Source organism: Eriocheir sinensis, chromosome 37 (genome assembly GCF_024679095.1).
Source record: "Eriocheir sinensis breed Jianghai 21 chromosome 37, ASM2467909v1, whole genome shotgun sequence".
NCBI lineage: Eukaryota > Metazoa > Arthropoda > Malacostraca > Decapoda > Varunidae > Eriocheir > Eriocheir sinensis.
In genome coordinates this window covers 11,753,998-11,774,155 of record NC_066545.1, presented here as the reverse complement: position 1 = coordinate 11,774,155, position 20,158 = coordinate 11,753,998, and the positions used below count along the sequence as shown (strand labels likewise).

At 43.3% G+C, this 20,158-nt stretch overlaps 2 protein-coding genes across 2 annotated transcripts; one reads left to right on the top strand and one right to left on the bottom strand.

Annotated features, from left to right (window-relative positions):
- Nucleotides 1-173: 173 nt before the first annotated feature.
- On the bottom strand, nucleotides 174-12,297 carry LOC127008244 (mucin-17-like). The gene is made up of 16 exons (XM_050879988.1): nucleotides 12,169-12,297; nucleotides 11,530-11,560; nucleotides 10,667-11,129; nucleotides 10,324-10,405; nucleotides 9,029-9,107; nucleotides 8,574-8,685; nucleotides 8,042-8,114; nucleotides 7,365-7,446; nucleotides 6,886-7,074; nucleotides 6,663-6,736; nucleotides 6,053-6,125; nucleotides 3,932-4,078; nucleotides 3,460-3,548; nucleotides 2,666-2,777; nucleotides 2,372-2,521; nucleotides 174-2,142 (listed from the first exon to the last, which is right to left on the bottom strand). The coding sequence occupies exons 1-16, from the start codon at nucleotides 12,181-12,183 to the stop codon at nucleotides 2,006-2,008; spliced, it is 1,908 nt and encodes a 635-aa protein (XP_050735945.1). The 5' UTR covers nucleotides 12,184-12,297; the 3' UTR covers nucleotides 174-2,005.
- A 3,637-nt stretch (nucleotides 12,298-15,934) lies between these two features.
- Nucleotides 15,935-19,331, top strand: LOC127008446 (uncharacterized). Its single transcript, XM_050880589.1, has 4 exons — nucleotides 15,935-15,979; nucleotides 16,225-16,255; nucleotides 17,829-18,050; nucleotides 19,049-19,331. The coding sequence occupies exons 1-4, from the start codon at nucleotides 15,971-15,973 to the stop codon at nucleotides 19,186-19,188; spliced, it is 402 nt and encodes a 133-aa protein (XP_050736546.1). The 5' UTR covers nucleotides 15,935-15,970; the 3' UTR covers nucleotides 19,189-19,331.
- Nucleotides 19,332-20,158: the final 827 nt, after the last annotated feature.

Sequence of the window (20,158 nt, the reverse complement as noted above, 5' to 3'; positions counted from 1 at the left end):
CTGAGGTAATAACTTCCATCTATCAATTTAATGAGAGAGAGAGAGAGAGAGAGAGAGAGAGAGAGAGAGAGAGAAAATCGCCAAATTCAGGTCAGGAGTTAAACACAAAGGCGATGTAAAAAGAAATTCGTGATCAACACTTATTATTTATTGTACAAGAGGGAGACAGACAAACAGATAGACTCGTTCAGACAAAATAGCAGACTGATATAGAGTATAATAAATTTTCGTGCATCGTGGAACAACGATAAGACTAATGAAATAACTAAGTAATACTGATCCCTTGTGTGTGTGTGTGTGTGTGTGTGTGTGTGTGTGTTTCACCACGGCCTGATCACGAATGGACTCGCAATCGGCGCCAGCAAGTACCCTTCTGACAAGAGCAAGCTCATTATAGTCGATCTCTGGGTACTGCTGGGACCTTACACACCACACACCCCATCCCCCTTGCTCAAGAGCGGACAGTAACCACTCCGTCAAACCATTTCAAAGAGTCCGTTCAGGCGTTGGCTTCCGCGGGTCCTTTCCTCTGCTCTGCCACACAATCGCAACACATCTCTTCCTCCCGGTAGGCTATTCCTTAGGGGCCTAATGGTCGTCCCGAGCCCGTCATGGGCCCGTCATGGCGCAGGCAATTGTTTATAGTGGCACCATTATTATTGGCTCATACTGCCCCCCGGAGCTCATTCTGGATTTCACTTGCACAGTTTCTTCTAGAGTCCAGGCTGATTGGTGGTCTTCAGGACAGCATGTGGGTAGTCTTAGGCCACTCGGCGGTGACTGAAAAGTCCCAGGTGGTTAGCGGCGGATTCGAACCCGCATCATCCACAACGCAGCGAATGCGGGGCCGACACGCTAACCACTCAGCCTCCGCCTTCCCAACATGTTAGCTATAGATAACATGTGAGAGGAAAAATAGGTGTTGGGACTGTGTGGCAGAGCAGAGGGGAGGAAAGGACCCACGGAAGCCAACGCTTCAACGGACTCTTTGAAATGGTTTGACTCAGCGGAAAAATCTCGGCCTGAGCGAGGCTTGAACCTCTGCATGCCACGCCGTGAAGCCTAGCAGCGCAGCGCTTTAACCGACTGAGCTATCGGAGCGGTGTGTGTGTGTGTGTGTGTGTGTGTGTGTGTGTGTGTGTGTGTGTGTGCGCAAGGAGCTTCAACGCACATGAACTTTAACAAGATTGTTTAAGTTTTTCATGGACATCATCATTCTTTCTTTTTGTTCTCTTTTATCTAATCTATTTTCTTTTATTTTTATTCGCGCCCATCCTCCTGTCTATCTTTCTCTTTCTATCTCTTCCTCATTCTCTCTTCCTTCTCTTTTCAAAATTTGAGGAAAGGAATGAGGGAAGTAAGAGAGGGAGCGAGGGAGGGAAAAAAGTTAAATATTTTTATTATTAGTTTTTCGCTCAGTGTTTTCTTTTACTCACTTGTTTATTTTATTGATTCGTTTACAGATTTAGATAAATTTAGTCTCGTTTTTTTCCCCATTTTTTTGTGTTAGATTTTTTTTATTTGGTGTATTTCTGTCGTTCTTGTTTTTGCTGTTGTTTAGTCTTTTCTGTATTGTTTTTTTCCTCTTTTTTGTAGTTGTTATTGTTGTTGTTATTTTGCGTTTTCTGTTGTAGTATTTCTTATTGTCGTTGTTTCATCTTTTTAGTGCAATTTTTTTTACAGCAAAGGAGACAGATCAAGGGCTTAAAAAAATAATGAAAAAAAAAGCCCGCTACTTACTGCCCCTAAAAAGATTAGAGAGGAGCGGCCGAAAGAGAAGTCAATTTCGGGAGGAGAGGTGTCCTGATACCCTCCTCTTGAAAGAGTTAGGTCGTTGTTTTTTTTCTTTTTGTCTCTTGTTCATTGATACTTCTCTTCATAAACTTCCTATTTCATTTTGTTTCCTTTCATTTTTTTCTTGTCTTGTTTGACGTTTGTATATAAGTAGTGTTGTTTTGAGAGACGTTGCCACTTTAGACTTCATTGGTGGTGGTGGTGGTGGTGATTAAGCCGCCTCCGCTCCCATCTCCGTGTTGGTCAGCCCCACCAGCACCGCCAACGCCAGCAGTCCCAGCAGCAGCAGCAACAGCAGCACCAACACCCCGATGTAAAAACCGCGATAGTCGGCCAGGGCTGCCAGCACTACGGAGGAACCGGAAGGTGTTACGGTGGGGGTACTACTACTACCACCGCTACTACTACTACTACTACTACTACTACTACTATTATTATTATTATTATTATTATTATTATTATTATTATTACTTCTACTACTACTACTACTACTACCACTACCATCCCCGCTGCTACTACTACTACTACTACTACTACTACTACTACTACTCCGGGCATCAGCAGCAGCAGCACTCACCTTCCCCTCCATAGCTGCCGCCGCCTGGTCCCGCCGTGACCCGCACCGTGATCTGCCCCGTCACCAGGACATCTTTAGGACCACGGACCGTGGCCACCACCGTGTACTCCCCGGACGCGGCGTACACGTGTCCCTCAATTAGCGAAGGTCCTGGGTCAGAAAAAAAGGTTAAGAAAATATACAAAGACACACACACAAAAAAAGAAAACACAAGAAATGCTCAAACACACACACACACACACACACACACACACACACACACACACACACACACACACACACACACACACTTACCATTGGGCCAATCGCCATAAATCTCTGGTGCCCCGTCACCAAAGTCAATGGTCCAATCAGTCACGTGAAACGAGTCGTGCCTATTAATCATTCTAGAAGAATGTCGTTGTACCTGCAGAGAAGACTGTCATGAAAGTGCTGATGGAAGGCTCCCCCGTCTAAACGCCCTTTCATCCCCCAATACTTTATTCCTGCTCCCCACCCACCCATCACACCTCCATCATAAGGGCAATAGGTCTTCTACATATATTTATATAACCAACACTGTCAAATTAGGTGTGCATCAGGCATACCAACATCTCTCAGTCCACTGACCCCGGCAATAAACAAGAGTGGCCAGGAGAGGTCAATTTGAGATGGATATCCTGCAGCCTCGCGTGTTGTTATGACTCGGCCGAGCATCACCACCTTCCTGACCCTCATGCTCCGCTTCTCCAAGCACACTGTTCCACTCACGCACCCGAACTGTTCATTCCTCATCTTGCTCCTCATCCCCGTCACTCTGATCCAATGCTCTCATGTTCGACATCAGAGCTACTCAGCCGTGCAACACCAGTCACCACCTTCCTCACCTTCATTTTCCGCTGCCAGCGCACTACTCCACCGACTCATAAACTTCTGTGTGCTCAAAACCTCGATCTTGTTCAAAGCAGCGTAATGGTGAACATTAAAGGAGAGAAGTTCACCCACGCCCCCGAACTGTTCCACCCTCATCTTGCACCTCATCCCCGTCACTCTGATCCAGTCCTCTCATGTCCCCACCCCTTCCCCAGCCCTACGCATCCCATTATCACCTGGATGTTGAAGAAGAAGTAGGAGCCCACGGCACCTTCCAGCGGGAAGGCGACGATGAAGACGGAAGGACTGGGTGGGTTAGGTGAACCTGTAGGGAGGAGGAGGAGAAGCAAGAAGATGAGAAGGAGTATTAGGAAATAGAATTAGGATTGCTGTATCGTGGTGAGCTCTGTACTCATGCTAATTATACCATTGTTGACATTGATTTTTTATTTTTTATCATGGCTTGTTTGTTGCGTTTCTTTTTTTTTTTTTTTTCTTCTTGTTACTAATATAACTTGTTATTATTATTATTATTATTATTATTATTATTATTATTATTATTATTATTATTATTATTATTATTATTAACATTATTATTACTCTTATTATTATTGTATTCATCATTCTCATCATCATCATCATCAGTTCTACCCGACATAAATATTTCATATGATTACTATTGCTAATACTACCACTGCTATTACTTACGAGGCGCAACATCAGTGTTAGGGTCATCCTCCACATGTATGGTCAAAGTTTCAATTATAAATTGGCTGTCGGCGTAGGTAGTGACGGCCACCGTGTAGGTTCCCGCCTTCCCGTAGGTCACCGTCGTAGTGTAGGTCATTGTACCGTCTGTTGGAGGGAGTGTTCCGGGGTGAGGGGCGGCGGGGACAGGGCGGGGACGAGGCCACGAGGACGTAGCGGCCAGCTTTGATCTCGGCACCACATAACTTCGTCCCGCAGTAGTCATTTTTAAAAAAAAGCTTCTATTATAGGGCAAAAATAATAAAGACTCGTGTTTTTGCGGAAAACTATTGCTTTGCCAAGATGATGGAGTATGGAAGAACGGCCAATGGTGCACGCCTGGAGAACTTTCTTTACATGGACGGGCTTCAGCGTCTGAAATCGCATTTCTAGAGTCGAAGTGTACGCAGAGGCAAGTGAATTTTAAGTGAATAGAGATCTTGAACAAGGGTAAGGTTCAGAGGAGCAGAGCGGGACTTGTAGAAATAGTTGAAAGTAGTGAGATAAAAATATTTATATATACCAAACCAAATAATGTCTTACGACCAGAGTAGTGGATGAGTCGAACAGGCTCTGTAATCATGTGGTGAGTTTCAATACGATAGATACCTTCAAGGAAAAGGCTAAATTCATGGATAGGGAAGATAGGTTTGGTTATGTATACATAAAAACTGCCCTCGTTCAGACTCCTATAGTCGTTGTCACGAGAGCTGGTGGGGATAATCCTTCATGAATGGACTCGCGGACTTGGCATCATTGCTTGGGTGACGGTCTCTGCGCCACTCATTGGGCTGTTGTTTACTATATCTATAATGTATCCATAGATATACTATATCTTGAGATCTAACATGCGGCAAAGTCCGTTTGCCATGAGATTGCCTACTGTCTGTCGCTCTCTGCTACCTCTTCGTATCTTAATGTAGTTATTCTTACAATTCATATATTTTTTTTTTATAATTAATTATTGGTCTTATAATTCGCTCTTCATATTCCTTATATTTATTAAAATAATATGTAAATATAATTACATTTCACGATAACACGATAAGACGATGAAAAGCCTTCTGCTTTTGGGCCGGTGTTATGACTAGGTAGCATCAATACACATTATGACTGAAGGACAATGATATAAGTCAATACAATAAAATATCACAAATAATGAATGACATTATGTAGAGTGTAGACTAGCACTTTGTAGGAGTAGGGAAAAAGTTTAGCCTTAACAGGCTTTAATAATATCAAGTTGCCGCTTCAATCCCCGAATATTTTACGACCTTGTTTTGTTATGAATGTCGCTTCAGATTTATCTACTATAGTTCAAAAGGCAAATATTTATCAATAAAGGTATTATTGCATTGGTTTCTAGGCAGTTTAACTTACAACTCAAAAAGGGTTTTGGTAGGAATACAAAGTTAATTTCATGCAAGATAGAACAAGTTAAGAATTTGCCTAGGAGCGCGCAGTACCGTCACCCAAGCAATGATGCGAAGTCCGCGAGTCCCTCCCTGAAGGATTGTCCCCGCCAGCTTTCGGGATACCGACTATAGCTGCATTATGTCCTTATGCTATTAAATATGAACTCGTATTATTATTATTATTATTATTATTATTATTATTATTATTATTATTATTATTAACACCATTATTATTATTATTATTATTATTATTACTTTTATTATTATTATTATTATTATTATTATTATTATTATTATTATTATTATTATTATTATTATTTTATTATTATTATTATTATTATTATTATTATTATTATTATTATTATTATTATTATTATTATTATTATTATTATTATTATTATTATTATTATTATTATTATTATTATTATTATTATTATTATTATTATTATTATTATTATTATTATTATTATTAACACCATTATTATTATTATTATTATTATTATTATTATTATTATTATTATTATTATCATCTCCATTAACTTGGGTATCGGCACCTCATGTTGTCACACACACACACACACACACACACACACACACACACACACACACACACACACACACACACACACACACACACACACACACACACACAGATCTACATACTCACCGTCATTCTCATATAACTCGTGTGCAAATCCGTCACCGAAGTCGAAAACAGCGCGTGTAAATGGATCACTGGCCTGCAGAGAGAGAGAGAGAGAGAGAGAGAGAGAGAGAGAGAGAGAGAGAGAGAGAGATTGCTTCGTAAATATCTCCTAAGTGTGTATTATCTCTCCCTCTCCCTCGTGGTTGTTTAATTTTTCTACTTTTTTTTTTAGTTTCACGTCGAAAGGTTTTGACACGTGTAATTCTGTCTTTAAAGTATTTGCCAAGTTGAGTTCCACTTCTTAAGTACATTTTAATTTTGTATTGCAGATACTCTTCCCTGAAGTTTCATCTCTTAATTATTTAGTGAGTGAAAGTTTACCTCTCAAGCCTTTGCGAAGTTAAGTTTCACCTTTAATTGTCTCCTCTTAAATGAATAATAAGTAAAGTTTCACCTTTTCAGTATTTGATAAGTGCAGTTTCAGATATTAAGTATATACTAAGTGTAGTTTCATCTCTAAATTAAGTGTTGTTTCACTTCCTAGTTGTCTGTGATCTCATGTCTCCCGCATGTGTGTGTCGGCGGCGAGCCTTGTCACCATGGTCAGGGCGTGGCGGGGCGCCTCGCTTACCTGCAAGGTGAGGGTGACGGTGTCTCCCAGTGTGACGTGGTGGTGGTCCGCGGTGAAGGAGAGCACGGGGAACGCTGTGGGAGTGGAAAGGAGTGTGAGGAACACACACACACACACACACACACACACACACACACACACACACACACACACACACACACACACACACACACACACACACACACACACACACACACACACACGCACACATACACGCACTCACGTTCTGTAGGTACAAGATCCGAATGGTCAAATTTCCAGGGAACGTAAGCCCCAAAGTCCTCCTCAGGGTAGATTGCTATACGGTTAGTGTAGGTGTAAGGAACGTCTGCGATGACAACGGTGAACAGTACTTGGGCGTTATTGTAATTGGAAGTGATCGTGTGCATCAGCTGGATCGAAGTCTCACCATCTGAAAGGACAGCTGGGGTTAGAATGGGCTGAGATGCGTGGGAAGGGTTGGCTGTGAAGTAGGAGTGGCGGGGGTGGGGTGTATGTTGAGTGTGTATGTTCAGGAGGAAGTTGAATGGGATGGATGAGGAGGTACTTTTCATTGTGTAAATTTAATTGTATGTAGGTATGAGAAGCATCTAGGAGGGGGTAACCGACTATAGTACTACTACTACTACTACTACTACTACTACTACTACTACTATTACTACTACTACTACTACTACTACTACTACTACTACCACCACGTACCATCAAACTCCCCGCGGTGTCGCGTGTCAGGCCCATTAAACTCCACATACCAAGGCCACGGCTGATGCTCTTCTGAGGTGACCTGCAGACGAGGAGGAGGAGGACGACGAGGAGGAAGAGGAAGTGGACGAGGACGAAGAGTAGAATTTGGATTTAATACCTCTTCCGTTATCTAAATTTTCGTCGTATTTTTTATTCATTTATATTTCAGGAATTGATGTATGATCACAATGTGTGTGTGTGTGTGTGTGTGTGTGTGTGTGTGTGTGTGTGTGTGTGTGTGTGTGTGTGTGTGTGTGTGTGTGTGTTAAAATTAAAGAGTGTTTTTGAATAATGGGAAGTAAAAAATCTTGTTTTGAAGTAAAGATAAGGATGAAGAAGTTGAGGGGGGCCGGAGGTGGTGTGAGGAGGGAGTGGTGAGAACTGAGGTGTGGTGAAAGGTGTAGCGAGAGGTGTTGTGAGGTGTGATAATGGCAGTGGTGAGAGGAGGGTCTGATGGGTGTGCTGGAGGAGAGGTTATGATGTGTAAGAAGTGATGAGGTGTAAGGAGGGTGTGGTGAGGATGTTGGGAGATGGGTGATGAGGAGTGAGAGGTGATGAAGTGTGCGGAGGCTGTAATGAGGATGCTCGAGGAGGGGATATGAGGTGATGAGGCGTGGCGAGGAAGAAGTACTCACCCTGACCGTCAAGAAGATAACGCCGCCAGTTTTCGTCATCTCACTTACGAGGTTAAACTCTACAACGGGGTCACTGGAGAGAGAGAGAGAGAGAGAGAGAGAGAGAGAGAGAGAGAGAGAGAGAGAGAGAGAGAGAGAGAGAGAGAGAGAGAGAGATGCAAGAATTGGTCATAAAACACTATAAAGGACAGATATGACAAAGACACATGGACATATCAGGAAGTATTGGAAGATGAGAGAGCGAAAACGAAACACACACACACACACACACACACACACACACACACACACACACACACACACACACACACACACACACACACACACACACACACACACACACTCATTCATACACATTTTACCACACCTACCTCTCCCTAGATGCTTTATTACCATTTTTTTTTTACTATTGGTACTTTATATCCTCACAGTCATTATCACCATCACTCCCACCACCTAATGCCATCATCACAATCAGTCTCATCACCACCATCACCACACAGAGATGGTCGAGGCGCCGCAAGGTACTCACGCTGGCCTGACGGTGATTGTTGCTTCGGCCTCTACTACTTCGTTGATAAGAAGTTGTGCGATGTGCTCACCCGAGATGTTGTACACGTGGACCACACACACTTCCCCTGAGCCTGGAAGAAGGTGGGGATAAGGATGTAGGGAGGCAGAGGGTGGGGGCAGGGGGGACATGCAGACAGGAAGAGAGACCCACAGTAACTAGAGCTGGCATAGTAAAAATCCTAGAAGTTGCGATTTTTCTAACTCCGTCACACTTAAGACTCAGATAATGAATGAAAGGAATGATGTAGAAGATAGACATGCAGAAATCTTATCGAATAAAGTCTTGCTTCCCGAGAGGATCTGGCAACAAGAAATCACACACACACACACACACACACACACACACACACACACACACACACACACACACACACACACACACACACACACACACACACACACGTATTAACCCACCTCCGTACGTCCCGGCTTCGTAAGTACTTCCATCCCCAAACTGCACAGCCGCATCCATCGGAGGACCGTCGCCAAACGCCTGAGAGAAAAGCACATGAATGGCCACATTCACACACCCAAGAACCTCATCATCCGCTTTTTATTTCCACATTAAAGAAAGCATATCAAGGACAAAAGAAAAAATAATTCGAAAAAACTTTCCAAGTGTCACCGAAATAAAAGTTCACTATTGAAGGCAAAGTTTCTACCAATATTGGCCGTAATAACATCTCTACTGAGCAAGTCCGTGTTCCACTCCTTGGAAAAATGGATTCTCCCTAGAGAGGCATTTTTGGAGCGCGTTGGAGATTATCAGTAGCAGACATGTTATCTTGTAGGTAATGATGGCGGGATCAGTGCCAGGGTAGAAATTTGGTAATGACGGAGTTGTGAGACTATAGTTTCGTTGTTAAATGTGATGATAGATAATATTCTGTTGCATGATTAGAGTAAGAGAAAAAAGTTGGCCGAACAGGAGTTGTATTTTGGTTGTAGCTGGAGTAATCGATATTAGTGGTGGTAATTGACTGGTGTTTTGGTGAAAGGACCATAATGCCAAGCCAATGATGGCACTAGAATAGATTAATACAAGAAGAGTTTTAAGGTAAAGTTGGCGACCTACGCCATGACCGCGCGTTGCGTCGCTGGTCATTTCCTCTGAGCCTCTGGGACACAGGCGCAGTGTGACATCCGGGTTGCCTCAGTTTACATTCCCTAGATTTCTCTAGGCACCCCATTTATTGACTACCTCGAAATGGATGAACAGCTGACTATGCTAGGCGCTGACTGTCCCGAACCTGGGATCTACTAATCCGGGCTACGGATTCGAAGCTAGGTGTGCTAACCACTACAATACGACACATAGTTTTAAAGATGACATGATGTTACTAAGCAGTAGAAGACACTTTTTATATTGAGGTGTAGCTTAAGAGTAACACTGGTGCCAGCGGTGGGATGAGGAACCATTGACATCGTGCGTATAACATCGATGGTTATGGAAAGATATTATTCGCAAATGAAAATAATCACACAGTGGTAGTAACGTTAGAACAGCACGATTGCTTGGCAGGTAAACACTTTCCCTCTTTACCCCGTCCTTCTACACACTTCAAGATGTACTGTCTCCTCCCACAACCCACCTGTCACCTGGCTCCTCCTACCACGGCCTAGCGGTATCTCAACGCCTAGGTAGTGTCTCGAGACCCCTTTAGAACGTCTCCTTAACACCTAAACTTACACCTGGGAACAGTGCTTACCTCGAAACATATATCAACTGGTGTGCCCACGTACACATCGTCAGGGTCCGCCTCCAAGGAAAAGATCACCAAAATATCGTCCCTGGAGAAAAAGAAAAAGAAGGAGAGAGAGAGAGAGAGAGAGAGAGAGAGAGAGAGAGAGAGAGAGAGAGAGAGAGAGAGAGAGAGATTTATGCACCATCAGACATTGCTCATAACACGACATAAATAGCACCAAAGACTTAATAAACAATAAAACAAATCAAAAATATAAATCGGTATGTATTTCATGAGCCACGTACAAGAGGAGACACCTTTGTAACACCTGCCAATCAACACTCAGCACGTGGAAGGGAACGCCTACCTTTGAACGGCATGAGGCTCTATGGTGTTGCCCTTGGTGGTGGCGGTGGTAGTGGTGGGGATGGTCGGCCTTACGGTGGTGGTGGTGGTGGTTGGTATAGTGGTGGTGGTGGTGGTGGTTGGTATAGTGGTGGTGGTGGTTGGTTTAGTGGTGGTGGTGGTGGTGGTGGTTGGTTTAGTGGTGGTGGTGGTTGGTTTGGTGGTTGTTGGTTTAGTGGTGGTGGTGGTGGTGGTTGGTTTAGTGGTGGTGGTGGTTGGTATAGTGGTGGTGGTGGTGGTTGGTTTAGTGGTGGTGGTGATGGTTGGTTTAGTGGTGATTGTGGTTGGTTTAGTGGTGGTGGTGGTTGGCTTAGTGGTGGTGGTGGTGGTGGTGGTGATGACTCGTCTGGCGGTGGTGGTGGTGAGGGTGGTGTTGCTCTTGGCTTCTTTTCCCCCCGCCAAGTTTCCACTACACCATGCCACTGCTGGGGAAGGACACGTACATACGCACGTACATAAGTACACACACACACACACACACACACACACACACATACGAACATACCTGTATTCATACATTCATTAATACATGCCTAGATGAAAACGCATTTGTTGTGTGTGTGTGTGTGTGTGTGTGTGTGTGTGTGTGTGTGTGTGTGTGTGTGTGTGTGTGTGTGTGTATACATATCTGTATGATTGTCCATTAGATTATTATTATTATTATTATTATTATTATTATTATTATTATTATTATTATTACTATTATTATTAATATTATTGTTGTTGTTTTTGTCGATATTGTTGTGGTGGTTGTTGCTAATATGAGTACCACTACGATTACAGTCTCTCTCTCTCTCTCTCTCTCTCTCTCTCTCTCTCTCTTACCTAGTAGCAGCAGCAGGATCTTCTCGTAACCCTGGAAAAGAGAGAGAGAGAGAGAGAGAGAGAGAGAGAGAGAGAGAGAGAGAGAGAGAGAGAGAGAGAGAGAGAGAGAGAGAGAGAGAAGAATTGGTTAGCGTAAGGGGGAGTTGCAGTGCCGTCAAATACTCTGTTTTAATATCACTTCTAATTTACTTTTTCTTTTACTTACAGTTTTTCTGAGTCCTCTTTGTAACTCCTCAAAGCAACGAAGAGTGAACTGCCTCCTTTTTAACTTTCACTTATTATGTTTCTACTGACGGAGATAAAGTCTGAGAGATTAAGAGAGGGAAGAAAATTGACAGACAGACACAGATAGACTTTCAAAAACACTGACAGATGAAACAACACAGACCTGTAAGAGAAACTAACAGACATACCAACAGACAGGCAAAAAGACGGAATGATAGACACACAGAGACAGATAGATATGCAGTGACTGAAAGACAATTGACAGACAGACACAGACAAACATAGAAGGACACGGACGGATGAAACAACACAGACATATAAAAGAAACGGACAGATTTGCTAACAGACAGGCAGATTGACCAACAAAATGATTGACAGGCAGTGACAGACATACAGACAGGTAGACAGACTTACCTTTAGAAATCTCATTTTAAGAAGCAACTGCAGGTGGGACTCATAGATTGAACACCTGGAAGAGAACAATAGTATTAGTAGTAGCAGTAGTAGTAGCAGCAGCAGTAGCAGTAGTAGCAGTAAAAGTAGCAGCAGAAAGAGATAAGAGACCAAGGGAACCCAACCTTCCCTGTTCCACGCAAGCAGGTGAATGTGAGTGCTCTTGTAAAGGTTCTCAGGTAATAGGCAGGTGAAGGGATCTGCGGGAGGGAGTGGACAGGTAGAGAGGGGAGGAGAGAAGGGAAGAGGGAGACTGATGGAAAGTGGGTGAGGTACTGGAAAACAAATAGAATGATCAAGATAAAGGGGTGAGGGGAGAAAATGAAGGCGAAATGACGGGAGGATTGTGATAGGGGTGATAAAGGGCAAGGGGAGGGAAGGAAGGCGAGGGAAAGGGGTAACATAAGGGGAGGGATGTGAGAGGGAAGTAAAGAGGGGTGAAGGAAAGGGGGAATATAATGGGGGAGGGAAGGAGGAGGGGAAGGGGAAGGGGGAGCAGTAGAGGAGGTTGTGAGAGAGGGTAACTAGAGGTGAGGGGGGGAAAGGGAAGCCATGGAAGGGGTAACATAAGGGGAAGGGTGTGAGAGGGGAGGAAAGGGAGCAAAGGGAAGAGGGCACTTGTGGGGAAGGGTTGTGAGAGGGGTGATAGGAGGTAAGAGGAGGATAGGGAAGCAAAAGGAAAGGGGAACATTAAGGTAGGGTGGGGAGGAAGGGAAGGGGGGATTGTGAGAGGAGTAATAAGGGGTGAAGGGAGGAGACGGGGAGGGGAAGGGGGATGGAGATGGTGATAAGGGGAAGGGAGGAGGAGGAAGAGGGTTGGGTCAGTGGCTTTCGGGAGCTTCGTTCTAAATATGAAAAATCTGTGCTTCTAGTAGTCCCCCTCCCCCCCCCCCCCTCATTGTAGCACGATTCTGGTGCCCTGGATTGATCCTGTAGGCTATCGCTTTCGTTGCCCTCCTTCCGCATCACAGTTATCGTTATCATCATCATCATCTTGCATTCAGTACTTTATTATTCATCATCATCATTTTATTATTCTTTCGCCGTTGTCACTTTCGCTGTATTTTTCATTATTGTCATCTGCGTTATTTTTTTGCAGTAAAGGAAACAGCTCAAAGGAAAAGAGAGAGAGAGAGAGAGAGAGAGAGAGAGAGAGAGAGAGAGAGAGAGAGAGAGAGAGAGAGAGAGAGAGAAAACAATAATGAAAAAAAAATCTCGCAAATTGCTGCTCCTATAAAAGAGTTAAGAGGAGTGGCCGAAAGAGAGGTCAATTTCGGGAGGAGAGGTGTCCTGATACGCTCCTCTTGAAAGAGTTCAAGTCGTAGGCAGGAGGAAATACAGATGAAGGAAGATTGTTCCAGAATTTACCAGGGTGAGGGATGAAAGAGTGAAGATGCTGGTTAACTTTTGCATAAGGGCTTGAGTAGAAAGTCGTGTGCAGCGGGGCCGCGGGAGGGGTAGATTCATGCAGTTAGCAAGTTCAGAAGAGCAGTCAGCGTGAAAATATCGATAAAAGATAAAGAGATGCAACATGGCGGCGGAATTTAAGAGACAGAAGACTGTCTGTAAAAGGAGAGGAGTTGATGAGACGAAGAGCCTTTGATTCTACTCTGTCCAAAAGAGCTGTATGAGTGGACCCCCGCCCCATGTGAGATGCATACTCCATACGAGGACGGACAAGGCCCCTGTATGTGGATAGCAACTGTGCGGGGGGAAAAGAACTGACGGAGACGGTACAAAACGCCCAACCTCGAGGAAGCTGATTTAGTGAGGGAAGAGATATGAGGTTTCCAGTTAAGATTTTGAGTTAAGGATAGACCGAGGATATTAAGTGTAGAAGAAAGTGATTGCTGAGGGTTGTCGAAGAATAGGGGATAGGTGTTTGGAAGATTGTGTAGAGTGACTGGTGGAGAAATTGAGTTTTTGAGGCATATGCTTTAGTTAGCTTAATTATAATCGTCATTGTCATCATTTTTATATATTATCATTATTTTCATCTTCATTAGCATCGTCATTATCATCATTGCTTCATTCATCATCAACAAAAACAACAATAGCGATAGCAAGCAGCATTATCGGAAATAGGGAAGTCAATATCACCATCACCACCATCATCATTATCATCATTATCAATATTGCACCTATATTCATCATTATTAACAACAACGGCGACGACGACGACGACAACAACAGTACATGCAGAATTATTGAATTGCCCATATTTTAGTTGCAGCATTTAGCAGGGTTTTTTTTTTCCTAGTAACCTAACCTAACCTAACCTAACAAAACCCCAAACAGTTATTATAGGTCTTGACTCAGAAAATTTATATATGCTTCCTTAATAATGGGGCTTTCTATACAACTAAGAGAGGTCATTCTTTGTTTATTTATATCATAAATTGCTGACTGTCATGAGTTTGAAGATATCCTAAACTTAACCTAACCTAACAAAATAAAAAAATAAAAAACAGAGGTGTAATCGTCGTGTATAGTACAGGTTCATGAACTCACTTTACTGTTGCATAATTTTAGAACAGTGCTATACCAAGTTACATCAAAAAGGTATTTTTTAGTGAAAAGTATCCATGAATGTATTCATGAATACTTTCAAGAAGTATTCGTATTTGTATTCGAATTAAAACCATTTCAGTGTATTCGAATTCATATTCGTATTTGTTGGAATTTGAAGTATTCGTATTCGAATACACAGCATTTGTAAGACCACACCCAGAATACGCCGTCCAGTTTTGGTCACCGAATTAGGTATATTAAAGACCAAGATATGCTAGAAAGGATACAGAGACGAGCAACCAAACAAATTCCCGCGTTCCGTAACTTACCGTATGACGAACGTTTAAAGCGTTTAGATAAGTTTTCCTTAAAAAAGCCAAGGGTAAAGGGGGACTTTATCGAAGTGTTCAAAATCTTTAATAGATTTGAAAACATTAACCCAGATAGTCTATTTCAGAGAGACCACAACACAATGACACGCAGCAACGGTATGAAGTTAAAAGGACACAGATGTAACACATTGGCGAGCGGAGTTATTTCAATAATAGAGTCGTCGATCTCTGGAATAGACTCCCGCCGTCAGTAGCTAGCTCAGAGAGTATCAATAGCTTCAAGGCTTCATTAGATAAGTACTTCAGGGATATAGGATTTTACTGACCCTTTTCGTATGTTTCAGACAAAGCAGCACGGCTCCAGCCTAAAGACTTAATGTGTTAATAATTTCCCCCACAGCTTAGGTCACCAATAGCGTAAGTTCAAGGTAGTAATTTCCTCTTATTTCTCTCTTTCCTGTAAAATTTCCATGTCCCTTTCTTCCAGAAAGGCACAAGGTGTTCTCCTCTAACTATTTCCTACCGGCACGTTGCCGGAGGGAGAGGTGGGTGGGGAGGAGCCTTCATCTATTCTATCCTGTTCTACCACAAGTAGCATGCTAGTAGTAGCGGTAGTAAACAGACACCCTTGCCATAGACCGCCAGGTCTCCTGGTGTCTGTTCTTCCTATGTATTCCTCCTCCTCCTTTTCCTATGCTCCACTTCCCTCTTTTCCTCCTCCATGATATCAAACCACAACACACATACACACGCACGCACACTCCCTCCCTACATGCATACAAGTGTCACTGGCCTCGTTTTTCCATCGTCCTCCATCTCTCCATCTATCCCTCCCTTCATCTCTCTCTCTCTCTCTCTCTCCCTCCCACCCTTCATTTCCACAACTCACTCGATCTTTTCCATTCTGTTGTGGCACTTCGATGAGAGAGGTGGGTTGGTTGCTGTATTTGTTGATATTAAATTCTACTTCTGTTACAACTACTACTGCCACTTCTACTACGGTACTGCTACTGCTACTACTACTACTACTATACTACTACTACTATTACTATTACAACTACCAGTGTCTGAGGGTAACGAAATATCTATAGCAGTGTTATTTTGAATCTTTTTTTTTTCTTTTTTTTTGTGTGTATAATCCTATTGCTGATTCCCGTTTCCCATTTTCTTTCAGATGGCGCGTGTGTCCGTTTTCTTCGCCTTGGGTAAGTGTTGTTATTGTTATTTTTATTATTATTATTCCATCGTTTATGTATCCTTCAATATTTATAAGTAGAGCTGGGAGTGTTTAAAATAGAAAGAGAAGTAGACAGAGTATTAGAAGTAGTAGAAACAAGAGCAGCAATAGTAATAGTAATAGTAATAGTGGTCGTAGAGGTAATAGTCGTAGTAGTGTAGTGACCCACCTTGTGCTAGCGTGGTACCTCTTTGGCAGAATGGTTGAGGAGTGGCATCCCGTCTGATTGGTCGCTGGTTCGATCCTCGGCGTCGGAAATGATTACTCCCTTCTTTTCGGGTTTCGGCTTCGTGACGCGAGGTTAAGGAGACGAATAGGAAGTGGAGAAGTGGAAGGGGAAAGTGGTTTGTGGTCGTGTGGTTGTGTAAGAGTGGAATTCATGGACGTTGTAGTCGTTGTAGTCCATCCCTTCCCTTTCCTTGTGTTTTCCTTGTTCGCTCACCTGGTCCCGTAATGAGCCTCAACTAAACGCTTTTAACCCTTCCGCTGCGACTGGCACGGATTTGGCCTTCACTGGCAGCCTGGTAACATACACTCCCAGGCATTTCTTTGCCTCTGTGGTGGAGAGTGGAGTGTTTCCCATCTGGTATTGGTGTGCTGGATATCCCCTCCCAAAGTGCGTGACTACATTTTTCTTCATTGAATTGTAGCAGCCACTTTTTGTTCCATTCCTGTAGCTTGGTGAGGTCTTCTGGTAGGAAATCCGCAGTCAAGGGGTTAAGGGACAGAGACACAAGTAAAACGAGGAAGAGCAACAGCAGTTATGTGGAGAAACTTGAAGGATAGGGAAAACTAGGGAAAGAACGAAAAAAGAGGTAGAAAAACAGAAGCATGTAGCAGAAAAGAAAATAGTGGATTCAGTATCAACACAAGGAGGAAGAACAAAAGAAGTTATATATGTGGAAAAAGTGGAAGAATAGGAAAAAACTAGGGAAAAGGATGAAAAGAGGAAGAAAAACAGGAGTACGTTGTAGAAAAGAAAATATTGGATCAAGTATCAACACCGGCCACATTAGAACAAAAAAAGGGAAACTAGTTAACAGAGAAATATTACTGCAGAAGTGGCAGGAACGAAAATAGATTAGAGGCAGAACTAGACACAAAAGGGAGAAAAAAGATTAAAATGTCCTCCTCCTCCTCCTCCTCCTGCTTCTCCTGCTTCTCCTCCTCCTACTGCTTCTCCTCCTCCTACTGCTTCTCTTCCTCCTCCTCCTCCTCCTCCTTCTCCTGCTTCTCCTGCTTCTCCTGCTTCTCCTCCTCCTACTGCTTCTCCTCCTCCTACTGCTTCTCTTCCTCCTCCTCCTTCTCCTCCTCCTCCTGCTTCTCCTCCTCCTACTGCTTCTCCTCCTCCTCCTCCTCCTGCTTCTTCTTCTCCTGCTTCTCCTTCTCCTGCTTCTCCTCCTCCTACTGCTTCTCCTCCTCCTCCTTCTCCTCTTCCTCCTCCTCCTCCTCCTCCTCCTTCTCCTCCTCCTCCTCCTCCTCCTCTTTCTCCTCCTTCTCCTGCTTCTCCTTCTTCTCCTGCTTCTCCTCCTCCTCTTCAGTCGCGGTGGCCCTGGCTGCGGGGTTAGTGGCGGGAGATTCAACCCTCTCGCCCAAACGACACGACCCGCCTCTGCGCCATTCGACGACAGCCGCGCTCAACACTGATTCCCAAGGCTTTCTAAAGGGCCCAAGCAGCAATTCGGGTAGGTCAGTACCCCAGAACGGTGACTCGGCAAGTGGAGGGCACCCACCAAACGAACACGACGAGCAGGTGGAGGACGGTAAGCAGCTGTCTCCCTTTAAATCTACTGTCACAGAAAACGCCAGTCCAAAGAGAATGGGTCATTTTAGCCATACTTTGTGGAAAAAAATGTGATTATTTCAATGTTTCTTGCTTGCATCTTCACATCCGATATCATAATTCTTTGTGTTTTGGAAAGAATTCAAGTAACAAACGTAAGATACAGAGTAAAGCTTTGAGTAACAGAGTAAAGGAAAAGGAAGTGTAAAGGAAAATACGGAAGAATGAAATAATAAAGACAACCAACAGAAGATGAATAAAGATAAGAATAGGAATACGAATAATGTTAAGAAGAGAGGTTTTTTTTACAGTAAAGGAAGCCGCTCAAGGGGAAAAATAAATAAGTAAAAAAACAAGAGCCCGTTAACCACTGCTCCCATAAAGAACCTAGAGATGGGTAGCCAAAAGAGAGGTCAGTTTTGGATAGAAGAGAATCAACTGAGCTCAAAAGAAAGAATATTAATCAATCTATCCATCTGTCTATCTACCTATCTACCAACCTATTTATCTACATACATATACATATGAATTAAAAGAAGAAAAAGAAGAGAGTATAGGAAATTTGACTGGGCTTAAAAGAACAAACATCAATCAGTCAATTTATCTATTAATCAGTCAATATGTCTATCTACCTATCTACCAACCTATCTATCTACATATATATACATATGAATTAGAAGAAGAAAAAGAAGAGAGTATAGGAAGATTTGACTGAGCATAAAAGAACAAACATCAATCAATCAATTTATCTATTAATCAATCAATCTGTTTCTTTACACACGTTAATCAACCTCCCAAAATTGACCTCTCTTTCGGCCACCTCTTTTGATTCTTTTTATTAGGAGCAGCGAGTAGCGGGCTTATTTTTATTATTGTTTCCTTTTTGTGTGCCCTTGAGCTGTCTCCTTTGCTGTAAAAAAAAAAAAAAAAGCACGCCAGATAATCGAACCCATCATCGTCATGGTCTCCCTTCCTCAGACATCCGTGTCATCCGCATCATCATCATCGTCATCATCGTGATTCTGGTGGTGGTGGTCATCCTGGTCCTCATCCTGGTGGGCCTCATGTTCCAAATGAATAGGAGCGCGGCGAGGTGGGCGAGACAATCTGGGAACTAACGAAGAAGGGAGAGTGAGAGAGAGACAGAAAGAGAGGGAGGGGGAGAAAGGGGGTTGACAGAGAGAGAGAGAGAGAGAGAGAGAGAGAGAGAGAGAGAGAGAGAGAGAGAGAGAGAGAGAGAGAGAGAGAGAGAGAGAGAGAGAGAGAGGCGAGGTGGGCAAGACAATCTGGGAACGAGGAAGGGAGAGTGAGAGAGAGACAGAAAGAGAGGGAGGGGGAGAAGGGGGTTGACAGAGAGAGAGAGAGAGAGAGAGAGAGAGAGAGAGAGAGAGAGAGAGAGAGAGAGAGAGAGAGAGAGAGAGAGAGAGAGAGAGAGAGAGAGAGTAAGTTCAAGGAAGTGACGGCGAGCTTGTTTTTTTAAAGGTTTATCGTGTTTACACTGACCACTGGTGGGGAGCTTATTCATTTCTCTCGCACAACAACGTTGGTGAAGAAAATTTGAGAGAGAGAGAGAGAGAGAGAGAGAGAGAGAGCGAGGTGGGCAAGACAATCTGGGAACGAGGAAGGGAGAGTGAGAGAGAGAGAGAGAGAGAGAGAGAGAGAGAGAGAGAGAGAGAGAGAGAGAGAGAGAGAGAGAGAGAGAGAGAGAGAGAGAGAGAGAGAGAGAGAGAGAGAGAGAGAGAGAGAGAGAGAGAGAGAGAGAGAGAGAGAGAGAGAGAGAGAGAGAGAGAGTTTACTGTGATAGAGAAAATCGTGATGGAAGAAATGGAGAGAGAAAAGAAAGAGGAGAGATAAGATGAAATGACAGATGCTGGTACAGAGAGAGAGAGAGAGAGAGAGAGAGAGAGAGAGAGAGAGAGAGAGAGAGAGAGAGAGAGAGAGAGAGAGAGAGAGAGAGAGAGAGAGCAGTACTTTATGTTATCACCGTGTGTATTATATTCTTCACCTGTTATAATATATCTTCACCTGTTGGTTTACCTGCTCGTTCACCAGCACCTGTTACTTATAAGGGATCCCGAGTGTGTTTGC